Here is a 25918-nt window from a genome sequence, read left to right on the forward strand (position 1 = left end):
AAGGCTTTGAAGTGGGGGATAGGTGTAATTGTCGGTCATGAGAAGGGAGAGTTTTCCAGGCTGGAGACAGGATGAGGGCAAGGGGTCTGTGGTGAGGTAGACAAGATGGATGCAAAGTGAGAAGGTTGGCATTAGAGGAGAGAAGTATGTGGGCTGAGTTGTAGTAGGAGAGTAGCGAGTTGTCATAGAAAGGGGAAAGGGGATTGACTGCTTTAAAGCCAATGATGAGAAGTTTCTGTTTGATGTTGAGGTGAATGGGCAACCACTACAGTTTCTTGAGGAGTGGGGAAACAAGGCCTGAATGTTTTTGTAGAAAAACGATTAAAAAACAAAGAGCAGAGAAATATGCCAACATCACCAAGTTACTGAAGTGGTTTTTGTTTTCTGTTGTGGTGTTCCAAATTATTTTTATTATTATGGTATTTATTAAGTGCACTGTTCTAAGCGCTGGGGTGGAAACAAGGTAATCAGGTTGTCCCATGTAGGGCTCACAGTCTTCATCCCCATTTTCCAGATGAGAGAACTGAAGCCCAAGGAAGTGACGTGACTTGCCCGAAGTCACACGGCTGACACAGGCGGCAGGGTGGGGATTAGAACCCACGACCTCTGACTCCCCAGCACGGGGTCTTTCCACTCGGCCACGCTGCTTCTCAATGGGTTTGAGACGGAAAAAAACTAGAGGTGATGGGTTGGGATGGAGGAGCTTCGAAGGAAACGACACTGAGGGAAACTCGTGCTCTCGCCTCTTGAGGTGGGGCACTTCCGCCTCGCCTCTCACCTGCCCTCCTCCCCCGATGGAGGGGTCCCCCCCCAGAGTGGCCTCTGATTGGCTCGGAGGTCCCGCCAGGTGAGTTCTGATTGGCTTAGAGGCGAGCCGTCGGCTGAGGGGACGGGGAAGGGAAAATGGACGCGGTCTTGATTGGTTTTCCTCTTGTTCCCGCCCCTTTAGTCCCCTGGCTCTCCCACCCGCGCTTTTCCCCGCCCTCCCGTTCGGCTCGTAAGTAAGTCGGGACGGCCCTTGGTCCCTCCCAGGAGAGCAGAAGCGGCGGGGGGCTGGCCGGCCGGTTGGCTGGCTGGTCACTCACCACCACCCCCCGCCCCCCATCCCACCGTTCGTTGGTCTCTCCGGACAGGCCGGTGAGCGCTCAGGTGGACTGTTGGCGGGGACGGTGAGTCCTGTTCTCCTCAGCCCCGTCGGGGCGGGCTCTCGTCTCAGGCGCCTCGGTGGGGACTCAGCGTCGCCCTAGTTAGTCTCCTCGGAGTGGCTTCCCTCAGCCGTCTCGGAAGGGACTCTGAGGGGCCTCGGGGCGAGCTCTCAGCGTGGTCGGGAGCTCCTCGGGGCGGGTTTCTAGTGTCAACAGAGGCGTCCCTCAGCCCTCTCGGGGCGAACTCTCAACATCGATGGGGGAGCCCCCCTCAGCTCCCTGGGACTGGGCTCCCCTCAGCCCCCTCGGGGCGAGCGCTCACTATGGGCGGGGGTCCCCCTTAGCGCCCTCGGGGACCCCCTTTAGCCCCCCGTGACTGGGCTCCCCTCGGGGCGAGCGCTCACTATGGGCGGGGGCCCCCTCGGGGACCCCCTTGAGCCCCCTGTGACTGGGCTCCCCTCAGCCCCCTCGGGGTGAGCGCTCACTATGGACGGGGGTCCCCCTCAGCGCCCTCGGGGCGAGCGCTCACTATGGGCAGGGGTCCCCCTTAGCGCCCTCGGGGACCCCCTTTAGCCCCCCTGTGACTGGGCTCCCCTCGGGGCGAGCGCTCACTATGGGCGGGGGTCCCCCTCAACGCTCTCGGGGACCCCCTTCAGTCCCCTGTGACTGGGCTCCCCTCAGCCCCCTCGGGGCGAGCGCTCACTATGGGCAGGGGTCCCCCTTAGCGCCCTCGGGGATCCCCTTTAGCCCCCTGTGACTGGGCTCCCCTCGGGGCGAGCGGTCACTATGGGCGGGGGTCCCCCTCAGCGCCCTCGGGGAGCCCCTTCAGTCCCCTGCCCTGTGATTGGGCTCCCCTCAGCCCCCTCGGGGCGAGCGCTCACTATGGGCGGGGGTCCCCCCTCAGCGCCCTCGGGGACCCCCTTGAGCCCCCTGTGACTGGGCTCCTCTCAGCCCCTTCGGGGCGAGCGCTTTCTATGGGCGGGGGTCCCCCCTCAGCGCCCTCGGGGACCCCCTTGAGCCCCCTGTGACTGGGCTCCCCTCAGCCCCCTCGGGGCGAGCGCTCACTACGGGCGGGGGTCCCCCTCATCGCCCTCGGGGACCCCCTTGAGCCCCCTGTGACTGGGCTCCCCTCAGCCCCCTCGGGGCAAGCGATCACTGTGGCCGGGAGTCTCCCTCAGCGGCCTCGGGGTGGGCCCTTAGCGTCGTCGGGGACCCTCCTCAGCCCCCTGGGACGGGGCTCCCCTCAGCCTTCTTGGGGCGATCACCCAGTATGGTCGGGGGGGGTCCCCCGAGGCCTCCCTTGGGGCGATCGTTCAGGGTGGTCGGGGGTCCCCCAAGCAGCTTCGGGGTGGGCTCTTAGTGTTTCTGGGGGTCCTCTTCAGGGCGGTGGCCTCCCACAGTCCCTTGGGGCGGGCCCTTAGCCTCACCCGAGGCCTCCCACAGTCCCTTGGGGCGGGCCCTTAGCCTCACCCGAGGCCTCCCACAGTCCCTTGGGGCGGGCCATTAGCCTCACCCGAGGCTTCCCTCAGCCCCCTGGGACGGGCCTTTAGCCTCACCCTAGGCCTCCCTCAGCCCCCTGGGAGCGGTCTCCCCCATCCCAGCCCTCTCGGGGTAGAGAAACATTGTGGCTTAATGGAAAGTGGCCGGGCTTGGGAGTCAGAGGTCGTGGGTTCTAATCTCGGCTCCGCCACTTGTCCGCTGGTGCAAGTCACTTCCCTTCTCTGGGTCTCAGTTATCTGTAAAAGGGGGCTTAAAAACTATGAGCCCCACCTGAGACAACCTGATAATCTTGTATCTACCCCAGCTCATAGAACAGTACTTGGCACGTAGTCAGTGCGTAATAAATTCCATTATTATTAGTGTCACCAGCAGCCGTCCTCAGCCCCCTGGGAGCAGGCTCCTCTCAGCTACCCGCAGGGCAGACTCTCAGCACCCCTCAGCCCCACGGGGCAGGCTTCCACAGGCCATGGATCCCTTCAGACCCCTTGGGGTAGGCCCCTCAAGTAGGGGCTCTCAAACATTGTGGTTCCCCCCTCAGCCCTCTCTGGATGGGCATCCTCCAACATCCCTGGGTGGGCTCCCTCCGGCATCGCCATGCCTCCCAAGTCCAAAAGCTCGTGCAGGAGTGTGCCAACAGGGCACCTCCAGTCCGATGGCACTGAGAGATCACCCGCCAAGTGGTTGCCCTCTTGGGTTTCCCAAGTCAGGGGTGACCGTTATTTGTATTGATGTCTGACTTATTACCCTCTAGACTGTAAGCTTGTTGGCAGGGCATGTCACCGTTTATTGTTGTGGTTTCCTGAGGGCTTAGTACAGTGCTCTGCACACACTAAGTGCTCAATAAATACAATTGAATGAAAGGGGAGAATCCCCCAAACTGCAAGTAAGTGCCTAGGAGGCGGAGTTGGAATCGTGGCCTGCCCTGCTTGGGCTAATGTGTCATCCGAGTTTCTTGGTTTGGGGACAGGTTCCATGAGTGACTAGTCTTTCCCCAGTGTCCCTTGTAACCTCGTGCCCCATAATGGGGTTCGCCCTGCAGATTGGGATGGTTCTGTCAGACCGTAGAGGTGCGGCAACCAGAGAAGTGACTGGCTTGCTGTTATCTATCAGCAGGCGTCATCTCCCTAAAAAAGAAAATGGGACTTTGGTGGCTGAGCAGTTACTCTTGGGACTTTCCAGGTGAACGATAGGGCAGCACGTGTTTGTTTTCACTTAGGGAAGTTTCAATTGTCTCCAGTTCCCCAAACAGGCCACCTGATGGGACGTTAGATACTGGACTAGCTGTTTTGGCTCCAGCCATGCCCCTTGGTTTTGCCTGGGAGGTCATTCCGGACAGGAAATATGTCTGTTGTTGTAATATCTCTAGCACTTAGTACAGAACTTTGCCCACAGTAAGTGCTCAGTAAATACAGTTGAATGAATGATGTGACATGGAGCTTGCTTCAGGGGTGGATAACTACATCGTGGAGTCTGCCCGCCCTGTGCAATTGTCACAGTATCAAAGACATTTGTTGAACACTTCATATGTGGCATGGACTTTACCAAGTACTGAAGACCCTGGAAGGTCCGAGACCATTCTGCATAAACTCTGCCAGGAACAAGATGCTTTCAGGGATGGTCCTAGCCTGAGCCAGACCCCAGATTCCCCAGTACAGCAGACCTCTTCAAGGAGTGAGAGGAATCCAAGATCAAGGCCATCTAACCTAGTGTCTTTGGGACTGAAGGTGACTTGAGGCTGAAGAGTACTGACAGGACCCAATCAGACCCAAACCTCATGTAGTTTAACTGAAACTGGACCAGAATTGGAAATGTAAAGCCTTGAACGGCAATTCGGACGGACTATGTTTGGTGAGCCAAAAACTGGTGAAGGCAAGGAAATGACAGTATTTGAGGTAGTAATTATTGGAATACGCTGTTTTGTGTGGCAGAAGAAATAATCTTATTTAAGAGGCCATTAAATTTTGAATTCATTTGTTATCAATGTGATTTTTTTTGAGGGCCACAGTCTGTTATGAAATAATTTAGGAGGACTAGATTTTTCCTGTACTGTAAGTTACTTGTGAAGTCTTGTCTGTTGTAACGTGGCTTTTCATTCCATATAGTGGCTATGATACAGGGGCAGATCTGGCAGCCCCAGACTGAAAACCTTTCAAGCTGTGCAAACAGTACTTAAAGTGTCTGTAAATTTACCCCCTTTTCAGCTTGACAATAAACATCCTCCTGTGTGGCACTAGCTCAAAGGGGCAGCCCGTGGGAGTCCCAGGAAAATGGCGTATGTTTTTAAAACTGTGTTGGAGACTGGAGAGGGAAAGTATAAAGAGGATTGTTGCTTCCAACTAGTCAGATACCCTATCAGAAGAATGTGTCTCAGTATACATTCATGCAGCAGTGTTACTCAACTGGATAATTCTGGTCCAATTGGGTATCCAAACTTGGTTCAGGAAAGCATTCCTCACTTCAATCATTGTTCCTATGAGAAAATGAGTTCCAATTCAAGAAGTATTTTTCAAGAACTAATTGTCATAAACCTGAGAACTGCCTGTTAATATAAAATTTACTATAAGCCAAGCAGTGGGGTAGATAATAGTAATAATTGTATTTGTTAAGCACATAGTATGTGCCAGGCACTGTACTAAGCGCTGGAATGGATACAAGCAAATCCGGTTAGGCACAGTCCCTGTCCCATGTAAGGCTCATAGTCTCCCCATATTTCAGATGAGGTTACAGAGGCACAGAGACATGAAGTGGCTTGCCCAGGGTCACACAGCAGATAAGTGGCAGAGACAGAATTAGAACCCATGACTTTCTGACTCCCATGCCCATGCTCTATCCACTACACCGTGCACCTTTTGGACACTTGGTTTTTCTCCCCACTCCCAACCCCACAGTACTTTTGAATTATAAATTATTCACATTAATATGTTTCCCTCTAGACTGTAAGCTCGTTATGGGCAGGGACTGTGTATTTCTGTTGTACTCTCCCAAGTGCTTAATATATTGATCTGCACATAGTAAGTGCTCAATAAATACGATTGATTGCAGATCTGACCCAGTCCCTGATCCACATGGGACTCCAGTTTAAGAGGGGGGGGGGAACAGGTATTGAATCCCTATCTTACAAATGAAGAAACTCAGGCACAGGGAAGTTGTCACTTGTTGAAAGTCACATAGCAGGCAAGTGCTGGAGCTTGTATTCATTCATTCTGTCATTTATTGAGTGCTTACTGTGTGCAGATCACTGTACTAAGCACTTGGAAAATACAATTTAGCAATAGACAATCCCTGCCCACATTAAAACCCAGGTCATCTGACTCCCAGGCACGAGCCTTTTCCAATAGTTTTGTGTCTTTAGTCTTTTCACAACACAAGTTTGTCTTATGTATAGTGTTCCATGTGTTGGTGTAAATAGATTTGGTTTAGAAAGAAGTGGTGTGGTTTTTTTTAAATAAAGTATAACGCTCCTTTTCCCAATCTCTGCCTCAACCTTAATAATTGTATTTGGTAAACACTGTGTGCCAGGTTCTGTTCTAAGCGCTTGTGTAAATAAGGGTAATCAGGTTGGACACAGTCCCTGTCCCACATGGAGCTCACATCTTAATCCCCATTTTACAGATCAGGTAACTGAGGCACAGAGATGTAAAGTGACTTGCCCAGGGTCACCCAGCAGGCATGTAGGAGAACTGGGATTAGAACCCACATCCTCTGATTGCCAGGCCCGTGCACATTCCATACCAGAAAGTCTGAGTTTTCAGTTGGGCTGACCCCAGTTTTGATACTGATAGAGTACTGGATCCAATGTGTCCTGCATTTTTATTTTAAATGATTGTCTTGTATCTATCCCAATGTGTAGTACAGTGCTTGGTGAATAAGTGCTTAACAAATACCATGGTAAGTACCCAGCCAGTTTCTTTCTTGGCTTCCTAATGCCTGGTGTGTGCATATAGGTCACTAGTGCCACAATATAGAATACCCAGATGGACTTGAGTTTGTTCTCCAAATCCCTAATATTCTAACTAAAATGTATAGTGAAAATTTATGACAGAACTGAGTCCCCTCATTTTTATGCCTTATTTTAGGGGTCCTTTTTCAAGCTGATTGTGATATAGTAATAATAATAACAATAATGATGGTATTTGTTGAGCACTTGCTATCTGCCAAGCACTGTCCTTAGAAAATATTACTTAAGTATTTGAGTTTTTTGAAGTATCAAACATGCAGCAATACTTTATATTGTTTATATTCATTCATTCAATTGTATTGCGCTTACTGTGTGCAGAGCAGTGTACTAAGCGCTTGGGAAGTACAAGTTGAAGTCTGGAGTACCTAAAGGCATTCATTGAAAATGCTAGAGAGAATAAAAGTGCTTGGCAGAAATTTCTTGATAGCTTTTGTATCCAAATCTTATTTTAGGAGTATATAGGGATAAAAACTTAAGTCCTTCTATTTCAGAGCAATAATGGTCAAAATGTGTTAGCCATTTAAACAGAGTGAGGCTTTGACTTCATAAACAATCCATCTTCAGAAGGTAAAACTGGTATTTCCCTTCTATTCAAAATTTTTGTAGTTGAGAAGCATCATAGTGACTATAAATACATACTTACTATCTGTTAAAGAACCCAGGAGTCAGGAATAGAAGATTGCTTATTTCATCAAATTGTAAAATGTAATCTTGTGTAGAATGAGTACCTGAAAAATTTGATAGTATTATCAGCCAGGGGTAAAAGGGAATTCAGGAATGTTTGGACTTCAGCACATTCACAACCAGTTACCAGGCTTGCTCACTTGATTTTGGTAGCATTAAAACAAAGGTGGGGCTATTAAGTCTAGAACTATGTCTAATAGTAAGGGGAGTAGGTGTGAGATAAGGGCACTTAAGACTGTCTCCTTCTATTGCACTCTCCCAAGTGCTGCATGTAAATAGCACTCCCAACCTGCTGTGTCTTTCTCCCTTCTCTTGTCCCTCGATAGTAATGAATTGATTTACCCAACCTGGCTTTGTATTCCACCCTCTGCACCTCTTCCCCAAACCTCTACAGACCTAATGAACTAATTTTCCTCACCTGCTGTTTCTTTCCTTACTGCAACACCTTCCCAATCCTCAGCAGTGCTAATGAATCAATGTACCCCATCTGATTTGTTGTTTTCACCCTTCTGCACCCTCCTCTCTGCCCTGGAACTATCACTGTTTACAGTTACTGACTTCAAAAATAACGTTTTAGTCCTTTTAATGGAGTGAGGAAATTTTATATAAATAGGTACGGGTATTAAGGGAGCCTCCTGTATTAGGAATAATTAGGTAAAAGTTGTATTTGGGTATGTGGTCACTTGGCAGAGAGAGAAGAGAAATGGAGACATAAACCCACAATATGAATTAAACTCCCAGAATGCATCCAGCAAACATCTCAGGACTCGAGGCTATGTTGGCAAGCAAAGCAAGGAAGAGATGGATCAAGGTGACCCACAATAATCAATTGTTGGGAGAATATTCCAAAGGAAAGAGAGTTCCATGTCGGGCAGGGATTGTGTCCAGTCCGATTAATGCAGTGCTTCAGCATCTTCTATGCTTTCTAGAAGGAACAGGTGCATATCGTTGGGACACTGCAAACTTTATATGACATCGTTTTAGAAATGCCCTAAAAAGCCACTTGATCAAAGAATGATTGTGGTTCTGTTAATAATAATAATAATAATAATAATAATAATAATAATAATTACGGTACTTGGTAAGTGCTTACTATATGCCAAATACTGTTCTAAATGCTGGAGTAGATACAGATTACACAGTCCCTGTCCCACATGGAGTTCACAGTTCAAAATAGGAGGGAGCAGGATTTAATCCCCATTTTACAGAGGGGTAACTAGGGCAAAGAGAAGTTAAGTGACTTGCTCAAAGTCATGCAGCAGAGCCAGGACTATTCATTCAATCATTTATTGAGCACTTATTGTGTGCAGAGCACTGTACTAAGCTCTTGGGAAGTACAAGTCGGCAATATATAGAGACGGTCCCTACCCAACCACGGGCTCACAGTCTAGAAGGGGGAGACAGACAACAAAACATGTAGACTAGAACCCAGGTCCTCTGACTCCCAGGCTTGTGCTCTTCCCACTAGGCCACGCTGCTGTTACCAAGATTCCTTAGACTGCTAAGCAATTAAAAAGCACATAGTAAAAAACTAGGAGTCACCCAGTCCCACTGGAAAGCTACACCAGAAAGGCTGTAGTAATTAGGGTTTTTGCTACTTTTGACCTCTGATATCCTCATTGTGGGATAGAGGCTGGTAAGACTGGGGGAAAGATTCCCTGACCAGAGATGAGCAATATAGCCCAGGGGCTTAAATAAAACAGTGGGTGTGTCTGACAACACTGATGTATTGTGCTCTCCCAAGTGCTTAGTATAGTGCTTTGTGCATAGTAAGAGCTCAATAAATACCATTGATGATGATGGTAGGAAAGTAGATCTTAGATACATTGGATGCAACACTTAGAACAGTGCTTGGCACATAGTGCTTACCAAATACCATTATTGTTATTATTATTACTATTCTTCACACTTGTGTTCCCTGTGAACCTTAGATGATACTGAAAATGTCAGGAAAGAATTTTGAATCCACAGTGTTTTGTGAGTGTTTACTGTGTGCAGAGCACTGTACTAAGCACTTGAGCACAATAGAGTTAGAAGATATGACCTGTTAGAAAACTTCACAGACTCTGCAGTGTGTTCAAGCAGATATGCCAGAAAAGTTTTTCTACTAGCACTAGTAGGGAGCCGTGGTTGTCAGACAGTTACCCATGTTAGCCAAGGCCAGCTCAACTCCACGCAATACAGAGTTTCTCTTTATATAGCTGGTATAGCAATCGAGCTCCGCACGTAGTCGAAGAGCACTATAAAAGAGATATTTTCTAAGACAGATGGCAATAGATTTCTGGTCGGGGAATTTGCTTGGCCCTGCCCTGTTCTTCTCATTATAGAGATCAGGTGGGCAAATCACTAATAAGCCAGCCAGGGTTCTTGACCTTGCTGAGGGAGAAAAGCTCCATCCTGTCTCGACCTTGACACACCAAGCTCCCGATAAGGCAGACACTTGGGCAGGATGAACAAGTGGGAAAGTTAGAGAAGACGAGAATGTAATGTGATGCTGTCATAAGTGGTTATGTGCAACCATGTTGCAGGGGACACAGGCTGAGAACTAAATGCAAATCTTTCATTATGTGGGGTCGGGACCATCCTCAGTATGTCCTGTATCAGAAGGTGGGAGTCTTCAGCCCTGCTCCCCATGTGAGATCTCATGTTTCATTTCTTAGATGGCAGCCACGCAGCATGCAGAGCTGACCCAAGGATATTGGCCACTCCCCATGGCTAATCATGTGGCTAACCCTCACTGCCCCCTCATGCTGAGTGCGCGTGCTCATTTTTCTTCCTTCAGCACTCTCCATTTCCATCATTCACTCTTTGGGGCTGGTAAAAGGCAGCAGCAGGGTGTTTGGAACAGAGCAAAGCCAGGAGGGGAGGTTCTTCTAGCTGGTGTGTTTGGCTGCTTCAGAGTTTGGCAGGGTGGATGGGTCTCAAACTGAGGTAGATGCGGGGAGGAGGGAGAACAGAGACAGCAGTCTGTCTCCGTCCTGGCCCCCGGGCTCTCGGCCTTGCTGAGATGGCCATGATGTCTATGCTGCCCACCCACTGCACTGCCCCGTTTCCTTTGCCACTTGTGTGTATATATGTATATATGTTTGCACGTATTTATTACTCTATTTTACTTGTACATATTTATTGTATTTATTTTATTTTGTTAATATGTTTTGTTTTGTTCTGTCTCCCCCTTCTAGACTGTGAGCCCACTGTTGGGTAGGGACTATCTCTATATGTTGCCAACTTGTACTTCCCAAGCACTTAGTACAGTGCTCTGCACACAGTAAGCGCTCAATAAATGCGATTGATTGATTGTGTCCTCCCACCTCCCTCGACCCACTCCATTACACACTGCCCCACCGGCTACGAGCAGCCCATGGGGCTTGGGGAATTGGGAGTGGGTCACTGAAGTGAGGGAGGTCAGCAATCCTATATTAACAAAAAAGATAAAAGCAAGCCAACCTTGATAAAGTTTTTTTTTTTTAAATTTCAGGAGGAAGTAGGAGGGTCAGTGTAAAATTCAACAGATAAAATTGCTGCATATATGCAACATCGGGGGAGTGGGAGTGTGGCAGGGATGCTGAGTGTTATTGGCAACCATCTTTTTAGGGTTTAATTCACAGGGTATTTTGTTGCTGTTCCACGGAGCAGCCATCTTGGGAAGAGTGGTGGGGCAGGAAACATCGCTGCTTGGTGGTGACTGCTCATCTTGCTTATCAAATTGTGTTTTTGGTTTGTGTTATCAATTTGTGTATTTATGTGCTTACTGTGTATGTGCAGAGCACTATTCTAAGTACTTGACAAGTCGGAGTGGAGTGAAAATATAAATTGGGTCAGCCGTAAATTTTGAAGAAAAGTACAAGAACGCTTATTTCCCAAAATGCAGTAAGGACAACAAAAGTAGGCAGTTCTTCATACTGAATCACCACAAGTAAAAATACATTTACACCATTGGCATTAGAAGACATGACCTTATTCATTAGTTAGTATATTAGCTAGTATCCAGATGAAATCCTTCAGAATCCATGTGGATTCTCTTCTCATTCCCTTTAGAGCATTATATGTAATTGTCTAGGCACTCATCTGGAATATTGATTGGCTGTTATCAGTAGCTGATGTTTAATAAACATCTTTACGATCATGGCACTTCTGAGTTTTAGTGGAATATTTGTAGCTTAGTGGAGTTCTGTGGAAGATTCATTCATTCAGTCGTATTGAGCGCTTACTGTGTGCAGAGCACTGTACTAAGTGCTTGGGAAGTACAAGTTGGCAACATATAGAGATGGTCCCTACCCAATAACGGGCTCACAGTCTAGAAGGGGGAGACAGACAACAAAACAAAATGTAGACAGGTGTCAAAATCGTCAGAACAAATAGAATTAAAGCTGTATGCACATCATTAACAAAATAAATAGAATAGTAAATATGTACAAGTAAAACAGAGTAATAAATCTGTACTATATTTACATATATATATAAGTGTTGTGGGGAGGGGAAAGAGGTAGGGCTGGGGGGATGGAGAGGAGGAGAAGAAAAAGGGGGCTCAATCAGGGAAGACCTCCTAGTGGAGGTGAGCTCTCAGTAGGGCTTTGAAGGGAGAAAGAGAGCTAGCTTGGCGGATGTGTGGAGGGAGGGCATTCCAGGCCAGGGGAAGGACGTGGGCCGGGTGTCGACAGTGGGACAGGCGAGAACGCGGCACAGTGAAGAGGTTAGCGGCAGAGGAGCGGAGGGTGCGGGCTGGGCTGTAGAAGGAGAGAAGGGAGGTGAGGTAGGAGAGGGCGAAGTGATGGAGAGCCTTGAAGACAAGAGTGAGGAGTTTTTGCTTGATTCATAGGTTGACAGGCAGCCACTGGAGATTTTTGAGTAGGGGAGTAACATGCCCAGAGCGTTTCTGCACAAAGATGATCCTGGCAGCAGAGTGAAGTGTAGACTGAAGTGGGGAGAGGCAGGAGGATGGGAGATCAGAGAGGAGGCTGATGCAGTAATCCAGTCGGGATAGGATGAGAGATTGAACCAGCAAGGTAGCAGTTTGGATGGAGAGGAAAGGGCATATCTTGGCAATGTTGCGGAGGTGAGACCGGCAGGTTTTGGTGACGGATTGGATGTGTGGGGTGAACGAGAGAGCGGAGTCGAGGATGACACCAAGGTTGCAGGCTTGTGAGACAGGAAGGATGGTAGTGCTGTCTACAGTGATGGGAAAATCAGGGAGAGGGCAGAGTTTGGGAGGGAAGATAAGGAGTCAAGTCCTGAACATAGTTTTAGATGGTGGGCAGACATCCAGATGGAGATGTCCTGAAGGCAGGAGGAGATACAAGCCTGGAGGGATGGAGAGAGAGCAGGGGCAGAGATGTAGATTTGGGTGTCATCAGCATAGAGATGATAGTTGAAGCTGTGGGAGCAAATTATTTCACCAAGGGTGTGACTGTAGATAGAGAACAGAAGGGGACCAAGAACTGACCCTGAGGAACCCCTACAGTAAGGGGATGAGAGGGGGAGGAGGAGCCCGCAAAGGAGACTGAGAATGAATGGCTGGAGAGATGAGGAGAATCTAATTCATTCATTGTCGTATTTATTGAGCACCAACTGTGTGCAGAGCACTATACTAAGCGCTTGGGAAGTACAAATAGACAACATATAGAGACAGTCCTTATCCAACAACGGGCTCGCAGTCAAACTTAGCATGTGCAAAACAGAGCTCTTTATCTTCCCACCCAAACCCTGTCCTCTACCTGACTTTCCCATCACTACAGACGGCACCACCATCCTTCCCATCTCACAGGCCCGTAATCTTGGCGTTATCCTTGGCTCCTCTTTCTCTCATTCAACCCACACATTCAGTCCGTCTCCAAATCCTGTCGGTCCCAACTTCACAACACCGCTAAAATCCTCCCTTTCCTCTCCATCCAAACTGCTACCATGCTAATACCATCACTCATCCTATCTTGCCTAGATTACTGCATCAGCTTCCTTGCTGATCTCCCAACCTCCTGTGTCTCCCCACTCCAGTCCATATTTCACTCTGCTGCCTGGATTGTATTTCTACGAAAACGTTCAGGACGTGTCACCTCCATCCCCGCCCCCCACTCTGGCAAAATTTCCAGTTGTTACCAAACAAAAACTCCTCACCATTGTCTTTAAAGCATTCCAGCACCTTGCCCCGGTCAACCTCACCTCGCTCCTCTCCCATAACCCAGCCTGCACACTTCACTCCTCTAGTGCTAGCCTTCTCACTGTGCCTCGAACTGGCCTGTCTCGACGCCCACTCCTGGCCCACGTCCTGCCTCTGTCCTGGAATGCCCTCCCTCCTCAAATCCTCTAGGCAATTACTCTTTCTCTCTCTTCCCCCTCCCCCCCAAAAGCCTTACTGAAGGTGCATCTCCTCCAAAAGGCCTTCTCAGACGAAGCCCTGCTTTTCCTCGTCTCCCACTCCCTTCTGCGTTACCCTGACTTTCTCCCTTTGCTCTTCCTCCCCATCCCTGCCCTATAGCACTTATGAATAAATCTGTAGTTTTACTTGTGTTGATGTCTGTGTCTCCTCCCCCCCCCCCCCCAAACTGTGAGCTCACTGTGGGCAGGGAATGTCACTGTTTATTATTAGAACAGTGCTTGGCACATAGTAAGCGCTTAACAAATACCATAATTATCATTATTAGTGTACTTTCCCAAGTGCTTAGTACAGTGCCCTGCTCACAGGTGCTTAATAAATACAGTTGAATGAACTTTAGCAATAACGGGCAAAGGGTGTCAAATGTTCTGGTGGTGGGAGAGCAAGTAATAAGAAAAGCAACTAATTTGAAACAGAAGCTCAATATGGTAGAGGTATTAATGTAACAGAATAATTCACTTAATGCTTTTAAAAAGAGCACATAAGTAAACGTGTAATGCGTGAATTCTCTTACGTAAAAAGTCATGGAGGACTTTTGCAACCCAGATACTTCTGACCCATCGGTTCCCATTGAATCAGTGTTTACTATACGTCCATTTTCTTAGAATGAGGTTCTTCAGAAATCCAACCGAGATGTTATAACACGTGATTAGAGGTGTACCCTAAGAAATGGCTAATATATTCCTTGAAATTATGCCTGAGTTGAAAATGGTCACATTGGTACTTCTTTGTGTGTTTCACCCTATCCTCAGCCCCAGAGCACTCAAGTACATAGCCATAATTCATTTATATTAATGTTTGTCTCCCCCTCTAGGCTGTAAGTGCCTTTGTGGACAGGGAATATGTCTATCAACTCTCTTGTATTGTGCTTTGTATAGTGCTCTGCATACAGTAAGCACTCAGTAAGTGCCACTGATTGCTCTATTTCCCAAAGCTTAATACAGTCAAGTGCCTTCCAAGAGGGATCACATCTACTACTGACCAGCTGTGTGATTTTGGGCAAGTCACTTGACTTCTCTATGCCTCAGTTACCTTATCTGTAAAATGGGGATTAAGACTGTGAGCCCCACGTGGGACAACCTGAGTGCCTTGTATCATCCCCAGCGCTTAGAACAGTGCTCGGCACATAGTAAGTGCTTAACAAATGCCATGACTATTATTATTATTATTATTATTATCTACCAACTCTTCCACATTGTACTTTCCCAAGCACTTCAGGTCAATTGATTGATTGCACTCATTACTATTACTAGGATTGCCTAGTAGCATTAGCTGCCAGTTATTTGTTCAAACAATTTCCTGGCTCAAGTAGGCTTATACAAAAGCCTTATTGAAGGCAAACCATAGACCTGTTGTGTTCAGGACCTCAGCCTGTTTCCTCATCAAATGAGGCTCGGCTGTTTGATAGCATAAATATCACAGGCCTTGATTGCTACCTCATCAAAAAAAACTTGATAACCAATTTGTTTTGTTTTGTTTTTAAAAGCTACTTAATGCTAGTTACCATCTGTTTTTAACTTAGAGGGAGCTTGGCCTTTATACTTGTGCCTCAGCTGCTTTGAAACAGACTAACTTTCTCCCCAAAATTTCTGGAGCGCACTTAACAGCTTAGCCTTTGGCAATCATATGCTTCTGTTTGCCCTCCATGTTATTTTTGCTGTGGAAAACAGATAGGCACCTCAAATACATCAGCTAATTTCAGCAAGAGTCTAAGGCTTAAAGAAAAATAAATGTTCTGTGTTCTACATAAAAATTAAAGGATCGTTAGGGACTAAAAACAGAATGTCTCAGTTGAGTGGTTTCAAATCTTGACTGTAGGCCAACTAAATCGTGACACTGAAGGAATGATAGCATAAAATAGTAAGACAATGTCATTGTTGAAATGATTTTACTGAAAAGTGAGCAGTTGGCAAAAATGCTATTCACTCTGAGAGGGAAGAAGAGTAGTCACCTGAGTGTATAAAACTAGATTGGATAAAGTTCTAGAGGACATTTGGCTTTTTTGCATTATTATTATTTTTTTAACCGGGTGTCCAGGACTATTATTTGTCAGTGATCAGTTACTTTGGAAAGTCTTTAGGCAAAACCTTAAAAATAATTTTTTTCACTTCCTTTGTCTCTGAAAACTCTTGGCTTTTGGTCACTTGGTTTCCTAGTTTCTTGCCAGGAAGGAATTTCTCAATTTCAGGGACTAGTGGGGCTCACAGGTGGCTTTCTGGCGCTCATTCATAGGACTGAAAGGTTATCTGCACCACCCAAATTTACCACCGTCAATTTTTTAAATTAAAGCAGAGTCAGTAATGTTTAGAATTCAAGGAAGAAATTTTCCAAGAATGGGAACACCACAATATACCTGGAGTTCTGATTTTATTTTTTTCTCCTTTGAACCTGAGTCATGGTTTTTACAGATGAATCAGAAGAAAAGAGAGAAGTGTAAAGAATGCATTTTATTGGTACCATAAAAGGGATTGTTTCCAATTACCTTCAAACCTGCTTTAAAACAACCTCACTTTGGAGGTATCTCACTTATTGTGTCTCCTTACCTCCCTTATTGGATCTCTGACCCTTGTCCTAGTGCAGTCCTTACAGATCAGATATCAGGTGGCCTCTTTTGGTTCTTCATTCAGAAAGTCAACTCAGCTTCTAAAGAAAAAGAGCCTGGTTCCCATTACCAAACTTATTCAGAGCCACTACTTCCATCTCTGCCGGCATTGTGGTTTTTGTCACAAGTTGCTGACTGTCTCAGCTGCACTGACTTTATCCACAAGTGAAATCAGCTGTGCAACAGGTAGTAGAGGAGGAGTTAGAGGCTAAAACAATAGCCATGCTGGAGGAGACATAAGCAGTGACACAAGGAGCAGGCATGTTGGTTGGTGTTGTAGCATTCAACACTTAGCAGCAGGTGAGGCTAAATACAGCTGCATTGAGGAGTTGCCATGGAGTTGAGGGTGAGAAGAGAGAGGGAGGGCCAGGAGCAGATTGAAATTGGCTTTGGACCAAGGGTAATGTGATGATTCATTCATTCAATCAATCGTATTTATTGAGTGCTTACTGTATGCAGAGCACTGTACTAAGCACTTGGGAAGTACAAGTTGGCAACATATAGAGATGGTCCCTACCCAACAGTGGGCTCGCAGTCTGATGATGGGATCCTTGGAGGGAACAAAGCCTTGGTTGGGGCTAAAGTCTGTGAACCACACGTGGGACAACCCAATTACCTTGTCTCTACCCCAGGGCTTCGAACAGTGCCTGGCACACAGTAAGCACTTAAATGCCATTATTATTATTTTCCCCTTCTAGACTGTGAGCCCATTTTTGGGTAGGGACCATCTCTATATGTTGCCGACTTGTACTTCCCAAGCACTTAGTACAGTGCTCTGCACACAGTAAGTGCTCAATAAATACGATTGAATGAATGAATGGGCATGTGGCCACATTTGGACTACTGATTGATTCTATCCAGCCCACTGCTTTGCCCAGCAAAAGTCAAAATATATGTAATATTGCATAGTTATCCCTCCTCTTCAATAATTTGCAAACAGTGAAAGATTCACCAAAAGGGTGCGTATCTGGCTGAAGAGACCCTTGTGAGACTCACGGCTCTGACCATACTGCAGTCAATCGATCAACTGAGTATTTGAGTATCTACTCTGTGCAGAGTACTAGTCCAAGCTCTTGAGAGAATGTGTCAGGAGACCCAATCCCTCCCCTTAATAGGGCTTATAACCTAGTGAGGGAGACATGCACTAGAATAAATTGCAGGTTGGGGGAAGCAATGGCCTTTAAAGATGAATGCTGTAAAGGGGATAGGTGGGGTGAGTGGTAAAGTACTTAGGTGACCACAGAAGTCCACAGGGAGATACAGTGAGATAAGAGAATAGTACGGGAAAGGAAGAGCAGATGTGATTTTTTTTCAGAAGGGTAGAAAAGTACCCTTTGAAGATGGGTCAAGTGGTGATATCAAGTGGGAGTGATGGTGCAAACAAGAGATTGATGGTAACAGTGATGAGAGCAAGGAACAATGAGTAGGTTGGCATTAGAAGGGCCAAGTGTGCAGGTTGTTTTAGTGGAAGAAGGCAAGGTTAAGTAGGAGGGGAAAGAGCCGATTGTCCTAAAGCCAGTGATCTAGAGTATCTGCTTGAGGCAGAAAGGGAAACGACAACCATTAGACATTTTTGAGGAGTGGGTAGATGTGAGCAAAACAAAGTTTTAGGAAAATGATTCAGGCAGAATGTTTAGTACAGTGCCAAGAGCTTACTACAGTGCTCTGCCCACAGTAAGCACTCAATAAGTACGGCTGAATGAACAGAGGGACCGGAGGGGAGAGAGACTGGCAGGAAAAGCAGTGAGGAGGCTGATGTGGTCGTGAAGTTGGGATGTTAAAAGTGTTTGTACCTGTTTGCTGGCCTTTTTGATGAAGTGGTAGATTATGGACATATTGTGCAGATAGAACCAACAGCATTTACTGGCTGCCTGAATATGTGAGTTGATATTGATAGGAGTCAAGGAACATGCCATGGCCTAGTGGAAAGACCATAGGGCTGGGAGTCAGAGCACCTGCATTCTAATCCTGCCTTCACCATATGTCTGCTGTGTGATTTTAGGCAAGTCAACTTCTCTGTGTCTGTTACCTCGTCTGTAAATGGGAATTAAGGCTGTGAGCCCTATGTGGGACAGGGACTGTGTCCAACCCTATTGAATCTATCCAAGTGCTTAGTATACTGCCTGGCATGTAGTAAGTACTTGTCAGATACAATTTTAAAAAATGCTGTGGTGGAGGGATTTTGAGAAGGGTAGGTTGGTGGTGTGAGTAGTGGTAAGGAAGTCATGGGAAGGAGAGGATTTTGGAGGGAAGATGAAGTTCAGTTTTGGACATACTGAGTTTGAGATGTCAAGACATCAGGGAAAGCAGGAGGGAATGTGAGATTGCAAAGAAGGAGAGAGGTTGGAGCTAATGAGGGAGATTTGGGAGACCTCCATATAGAAATGGTAATTGATGTTATGGAGAACAGGTGGAGATGGGGACCCAGAATTGTGCCTTAGGTGTTAGGCAACAAAGGAAGAAATTAACAGAGAGCCAGAATGGTCTCCAGAGCATTAAGAAGTAAACCAGTAAAGGGTAGTATCAGAGAAACCAATCGTGTTTCATGTGGAATGGCGTGGTCCAAAATGCCCTGCTGATAGGTCAAGGAGGATTAGGATGGAATAGAGTCTGTTGGTTTTGGCGAGGAGTTGTTTGCCAGTGTACATAGTATAGTACTCTGCACACAGTAAGTGCTCAATAAATAGGATTGACTGACTGGCTGCTGACCTTGGAGAGAGCAGTTTTAGCAGAGTGGAGAGGGTGAAAGTTTGATTTTAGAGGGTCAAAGAGGGAGTTGGACAAGAGGAAGTGGAGTCAGTGAGTGTAAATAGCCCATTCAGGGAGTTTGGGACTGAATGCCAGGAGGGAGATGGGGCTTTAGCTGGATGGTGTAGTGGGGTCAAGAGGGTTTTTGAGGGTAGGAAATACATGGGCATGTTTGAAAACGGAGGGGAAGGAGCTGTTGGAGCTTGAGTGGTTGAAGATGGCTGTTAGGGAAAGAAGAGTGGGCACAAGTATTTTAATAAGGTGCAAAGGAATGGGGTTGGAGATTTCCAAAGCAAGCACATGTCTCAAGAGATGGCTGGGAAGGATGAGAGACTGTGGGTATAGGAGCGAACTGGGGAGATTAGGATGATCTGCGGGGGTGGGAAGTTCACATCTGATGGGTTCAGTAGGAGAAGGTGGGGCACAGTGTTAAGCAGTGAAGGTTAAAAGTCGGGCATAGTTGTAGGTGTGGACATGGGAATCAGTAAGGGAGGAAAAGCAGTGTTGCTGGACAGAGGAGAAAGTAGAGCCATAACGGGTAAGGATGAGTTTGAGGTGGGTGAGGTCAGCCTGGTGCCTGAGTTTCTCTCCCAAGAGCCCTTTGGGGTACATGCACAAGAGCAGAGAAAGCAAACTAGAGGTAATGCAAGGCTGGCCCCTTTTTTATGGTATTTAAGCACTTGGTGTCAAGCGCTGTTCCAAGTGCTTGAGGATGAACAGCCGGAGAGATAAGAGAACCAGGAGAGGCCAGTGTCAGTAAAACCAAAGTTGGATAATGGTTCCAGGAGAAGAGGGTGTTAGTGTTGAAGGCACTGACAGGTTAAAGAGGATTAGGGTGGAGTAGAGGCCTTTGGATTTGACAAGAAGGAGATTACCAATGATCTTGTTTTGAGAGGCAGTTTTGTTGGAGTGAAGGGTATGGAAGCTGGATTGGAGGGGATCAAGGAGAGAATTGAAGTTGGAGCAATGGGTATAGATGACTTGCTTGAGGAATGGTAGAGAGATGCAGCGTTAACTGGAGGAAGGCTTGATGTCAAGGGAGGGTTTTTTAAGATAGGGGAGACATGAGCATGTTTGAAAGCAGTGGGGAAGAAGCCATTAGAGAGTGAATAGTTGGAGATTGACAGTCAAGGAGGGAAGAAAGGAGGGGGGCAAACATTTTGATAAGGTGTGAAGGATTGTGGTAAGAGGTGCAGGTGCAGGGGGTGGATTTTTGTAAGGAAGGGGAGAGCTCCTTGAGATGCTGCTGGGAAAGATGGGAGAGTTGAAGAAGGGGGTAGGAGGAGGAAGGTACTAGCGAGAAACTGGGAAGGTTTTTAGGGAGATTATGCCTGTTGCTTTCCATGTATAGGGCCAGGTCATTAGGGACAAGAGATGGGGGAGACTGTGGGGACAGGTATTTGGGGGAGTTAAACTGGGCATGGGTGCCAAGGTTGGAGAAATATTGCCAGGCAGAGTTAAAGCAGGCAAGGATGAGTTTGAGGTGGACAGAGTCAGCCTGGTACCTGGACTCACTGTTGACGGCACTACCATCCTTCCCGTCTCACAGGCCCGCAACCTTTGTGTCATCCTCGATTCCGCTCTCTCGTTCACCCCTCACATCCAAGCCGTCACCAAAACTTGCCAGTCTCAGCTCCGCAACGTTGCCAAGATTCGCCCTTTCCTCTCCATCCAAACCGCTACCCTGCTCGTTCAAGCTCTCATCCTATCCCATCTCGACTACTGTATCAGCCTCCTCTCTGATCTCCCATCCTTTTGTCTCTCCCCACTTCAATCCGTACTTCACGCCACTGCCCGGATTGTCTTTGTCCAGAAACGCTCTGGACATGTTACTCCCCTCCTCAAAAATGTCCAGTGGCTACCAATCAACCTACGCATCAGGCAGAAACTCCTCACCCTCGGCTTCAAGGCTCTCCATCACCTCGCCCCCTCCTACCTCACCTCCCTTCTCTCCTTCTACAGCCCAGCCCGCACCTTCCACTCCTCTGCCACTAATCTCCTCACCATGCCTCGTTCTCGACTGTCCCGCCGTCGACCCCTGGCCCACGTCATCCCCCTGGCCTGGAATGCCCTCCCTCTCAACATCTGCCAAGCTAGCTGTCTTCCTCCCTTCAAGGCCCTACTGAGAGCTCACCTCCTCCAGGAGGCTTTCCCAGACTGAGCCCCCTCCTTCCTCTCCCCCTCCTCCCCCTCTCCATTCCCCCCGCCTTACCTTCTTCCTTTCCCCACAGCACCTGTATATATGTATATTTGTTTGTACATATTTATTACTCTATTTTACTTGTACATATCTATTCTATTTATTTTATTTTGTTAATATGTTTGGTTTTGTTCTCTGTCTCCCCCTGTAGACTGTGAGCCCACTGTTGGGTAGGGACCGTCTCTATATGTTGCCAACCTGTACTTCCCAAGCACTTAGTACAGTGCTCTGCACACAGTAAGTGCTCAGTAAATATGATTGATTGATTGGACTTCCACCAGCAGCACTCTGCAACTTGTGCACAGGAGCGAAGGAAGTAGTCTGTGAGTTAGTGGTACGAGATCAGCGAAGGGCTAGGGGAGCGAGTGAGCCAAGTTCAGTAGAGAGGGTGGTGTTGGTGTCAACTTAATTGGTCCGGGGAAGGTGGTTTTGGGGTTAAAAGTTATGAGCCCCACGTGGGACAACCTGACTAACTTGTACCCTCCCCAGCGCGTGCTTGGCACATAGTAAGCACTTAACAAATACCATGATTATTATTATTATGTACACTAAATGGGACGTAATGACTTGAAGAAATTGGATGGGGTCAAAAGATCAGAGGTTCCTGGGGTAGGAAGAACAGGATAGATTTTGGGGGAGGAAGGCAGGTGAGAAGGTTATGGTGGATATCAGAAATGGTTGCTCCCAAGTCACAAGGGTTAAATTGACCATTAGAGCACAGTATCACTGGAACTGTACTCAAGACCAGAACCATCTCCTGGTATCAGGAAACTGCACTCGGGCCAAACAGGATGCCCACCAGCCAGTGGTAATGGCCCTTAGCCTCAATGCTAACCCACCAAAGCTTCCAGCACAACACCTGTCACCCACACTGTATAGAAGCAGGGAATGCGGCAACCAACTCTGTTGAATTGAACTCTCCCAACTGTTTAATACAGAGCACTGCACACAGTAAACTGTCAATAAATACAATCCATCATTCGATAAGCCCTAGGCTTCTACTACTCAACACAATCCTCCACATCGCCACTGCTGGGTTCCTTGGTCTTCACAGGGAAAACAAACCCCTACCATGGTCTGGTGGCTTTCCCTCCTACAGTTCCCTGGGACACCTCTCAGCCTGTGTAGCCCTCGGGCTCCCAGCTGGAGAGTCAGCGTACCCCGGCTGACCCAGAGACCAGACATGGCAGCCCTGGGATTCAAACTTCATGAATGCATGCTGTTGTTGCTCTGAGTTTCTGTAGTCTCTATCTTTCATTCATGCATTCAATCGTATTTATTGCAGAGCACTGTAGTAAGCACTTGGGAAGTACAAGTTGGCAACATATAGAGATGGTCCATACCCAACAGTGGGCTCACAGTCCAGAAGGGGGGAGACAGACAACAAAACATATAAAATAAATAGAATAAATATGTACAAGTAAAATAAATAGAGTAATAAATATGTACAAACATACATATATACAGGTGCTTTGGGGAGGGGAAGGAGGTAAGGCGGGGGGATGGGGAAGGGGAAGAGGGGGAAAGGAAGGAGGGGGCTCAGTCTGGGAAGGCCTCCTGGAGGAGGTGAGCTCTCAGTAAGGCTTTGAAGGGAGGAAGAGAGATAGCTTGGCGGATGTGCGAGGGAGGACATTCTAGGCCAGGGGAAGGATGTGGGCTGGGGGTCGGTGGTGGGACAGGCGAGAATAAGGCACAGTGAAGAGGTTAGTGGCAGAGGAGTGGAGGGTGCGGGCTGGGCTGTAGAAGGAAAGAAGGGAGGTGAGGTAGGAGGGGGCGAGGTGATGAACAGCCTTGAAGCTGAGAGTGAGGAGTTTTTGTCTGATGCATAGGTTGATTGGTAGCCACTGGAGATTTTTGAGGAGGGGAGTAACATGCCCTGAGCGTTTCTGCACAAAGATGATCCAGGCAGCAGCGTGAAGTATAGATTGAAGTGGGGAGAGACAGGAGGATGGGAGATCAGAGAGGAGGCTGATGCAGCAATCCATTCGGGATAGGATGAGAGGTTGAATGAGCAGGGTAGCGGTTTGGATGGAGAGGAAAGGGCGGATCTTGGCAATGTTGCGGAGGTGAGACTGGCAGGTTTTGGTGACGGATTGGATGTGAGGGGTGAACAAGAGAGCGGAGTCGAGGATGACGCTAAGGTTGCGGGCTTGTGAGACGGGAAGGATGGTAGTGCCGTCAACAGTGATGGGAAAGTCAGGGAGAGGGCAGGGTTTGGGAGGGAAGATAAAGAGTTCAGTGTTGGACATATTGAGTTTTAGATGGCAGGCAGACATCCAGATGGAGGTGTCCTGAAGGCAGGAGGAGATACTAGCCTGGAGGGAGGAAGAGAGAGCAGGGGCAGAGATGTAGATTTGGGTGTCATCAGCGTAGAGATGATAGTTGAAGCAGTGGGAGCGAATGAGGTCACAAAGGGGAGTGAGTGTAGATAGAGAACAGAAGGGGACCAAGAACTGACCCTTGAGGAACCTGTACAGTAAGGGGATGGGAGGGGGAGGAGGAGCCCGCAAAAGAGACTGAGAATGAACGGCCGGAGAGATGAGGCCTTCCCAGACTGAGCCCCCTCCTTCCTCTCCCCTTCGTCCCCCTCTCCATCCCCCCCGCATTACCTCCTTCTCTTCCCCACAGCACCTGTATATATGTATATATGTTTGTACATATTTATTACTCTAACTTGTACGTATTCTATTTATTTTATTTTGTTAATATGTTTTGTTTTGTTCTCTGTCTCCCCCTTCTAGACTGTGAGCCCACTGTTGGGTAGGGACCATCTCTATATGTTGCCAACTTGTACTTCCCAAGTGCTTAATACAGTGCTCTGGACACAGTAAGCGCTCAATAAATACAATTGAATGAATGAATGAGTGAATGAATAAGAGGAGAACCAGGAGAGGACAGAGTCTGTGAAGCCAAGGTTGGATAGCGTGTTGAGGAGAAGGGGGTGGTCCACAGTGTCAAAGGCAGCTGAGAGGTCGAGGAGGATTAGGACAGAGTAGGAGCTGTTGGATTTGGCCCCCAGGAGGTCGTTGGTAACCTTTGAGAGGGCAGTTTCCATGGAATGTAGGGGACGGAAGCCAGATTGGAGGAGGTCGAGGAGAGAGTTGGCGTTGAGGAATTCGAGGCAGCGCATGTAGACGACTCGTTCAAGGCACTCTACTAAGCGCTGGAGTGGACAGAATAATAATAGTGATGGTATTTGTTAAGTGCTTACTACATGCCAAGCACTGTTTTAAGCACTGGGGTAGATAACAAGATAATCAGGTTGTCCCTCATGAGGCTCACCAGCCTTAATCCCCATTTTACAGATGAGGTAAATAGGGCACAGAGAATTTTAAGGGGCTTGCCCAAAGCCACAAAGATGACAAGTGGCAGAACCGGGATTAGAACTCATGACCTCTGACTCCCAAGCCCGTGCTCTTTCCACTAAGCCAGGCTGCTTCTCCAAGCAAATCAAGTTGGACACAGTCCAAGTGGGGCTCATGGTTTCAGTCCCCATTTGACAGATGAAGGAACTGAGGCACAGAGAAGTGAAGTGACTTGCCCAGGGTCACACAGCAGACAAGTGGCAGAGCTGAGATTAGAACCCATGACCTTCTGACTCTCAGGCCCGTGCTCTACCCATGACTCTATGCTGCTTGAATAGAAGTAGAGTTTGTTCCTGGTTTGAAAACCAGAGTTTGTCTCATGGTCCTTGTGTGTGCTTGCCAGCCAGTTACACCCCCAAATCCCCTCAGGATGATTCCCCTAGGTAAGACCAACTCTCTCCTGGACCAGTTCTAATCCCGGTTCCGCCACTTATCTGCTGTGTGACCTTGGGCAAGTCATTTAATGTCTCCGTCCCCCATGTAATGTAAAGTGATTAAGACTGTGAGCCCCATTTTGGCGTAAGGACCATGTCCAGCCTGACTAGCTTGTATATACCCCAGCTCTTAGAACAGTGCTTGACACATAGAAAGTGATTAACAAATACTGTCATTATTATTGCTTAGGCAGCTACAAGTCCCAACAGGACCTGACATGGGCTATGCCCATGTTCCCCAGCTGAGTATTGTAGTAGTAAGAGTATTAAGTGCTTAGTGTGTGGTGTTCATTGTGGGTGGGGATTGCCCATAAAACTGTTATTGTACTCTTCCAAGTGCTTAGTACAGTGCCCTGCACACAGTAAGCACTCAAAAAATATGATTTACCAAATGGTGGGTGGTGTTTAAGCACTGGGACAAAATATGCAGGTGGGAATTAGGCAGTCCCCTGGCCCTCAGGGAACTCCCATTATAAGAATATGAGGGAGGGATGTTGGTGAAAGACACAAAAGGAGAGAAAACAGAGCACTAAGACGTGGACTCATACACAAAATAAGAACAAAAGTCAGGATGGTCCCGTGGCTCGAGGAGCAGAATTTCAGAATCCGTGCTGCTCAGATTCCAACTGTCACAACTGCAACCTCAACGACCGCTACAGCAGGCAGCTGCCACAGTCTTCTTGAAGTTTTGTGGATGCTGAGCCCTTTTTTATGTCTAGCCAAAGGAAAAAAGCTGGTTGGGTTTGAGGCTTCTTTTGGAGGAGAAAGGGTGAGGAAGGTAGCACAGCTGTCCCTTCAGGGGGACGCTGAGGGCCCTGGGCATCTCGTTAGGAAGGCAGCAGGTTCCCAGTGGATATGTTCGGCTGTCTGGTGAAGAGAGAGGCCGTCGGGCAAATTATGGCTGCTTAAATC

General features: G+C 47.6%; 1 protein-coding gene across 4 annotated transcripts in view; it reads left to right on the forward strand.

Moving 5' to 3' along the window:
* The first annotated feature begins 777 nt into the window (after window positions 1–777).
* ATF7IP2 (activating transcription factor 7 interacting protein 2) overlaps window positions 778–25918 on the forward strand; it is a 53807-nt gene continuing 28666 nt past the window's right edge. Inside the window, exon 1 of one of the 4 annotated variants that reach the window (XM_038763216.1) lies at window positions 778–847. In XM_038763216.1, the coding sequence (XP_038619144.1) occupies window positions 795–847 (53 nt within the window). In that variant the 5' untranslated portion in view covers window positions 778–794. Of the gene's footprint in view, window positions 848–979; window positions 1170–25649; window positions 25785–25918 lie in introns of those variants that run through there. The other 3 variants (XM_038763218.1, XM_038763219.1, XM_038763217.1) reach the window with 3 other exon arrangements.

Source organism: Tachyglossus aculeatus, chromosome 21 (assembly GCF_015852505.1).
Source record: "Tachyglossus aculeatus isolate mTacAcu1 chromosome 21, mTacAcu1.pri, whole genome shotgun sequence".
NCBI classification, from domain to species: domain Eukaryota; kingdom Metazoa; phylum Chordata; class Mammalia; order Monotremata; family Tachyglossidae; genus Tachyglossus; species Tachyglossus aculeatus.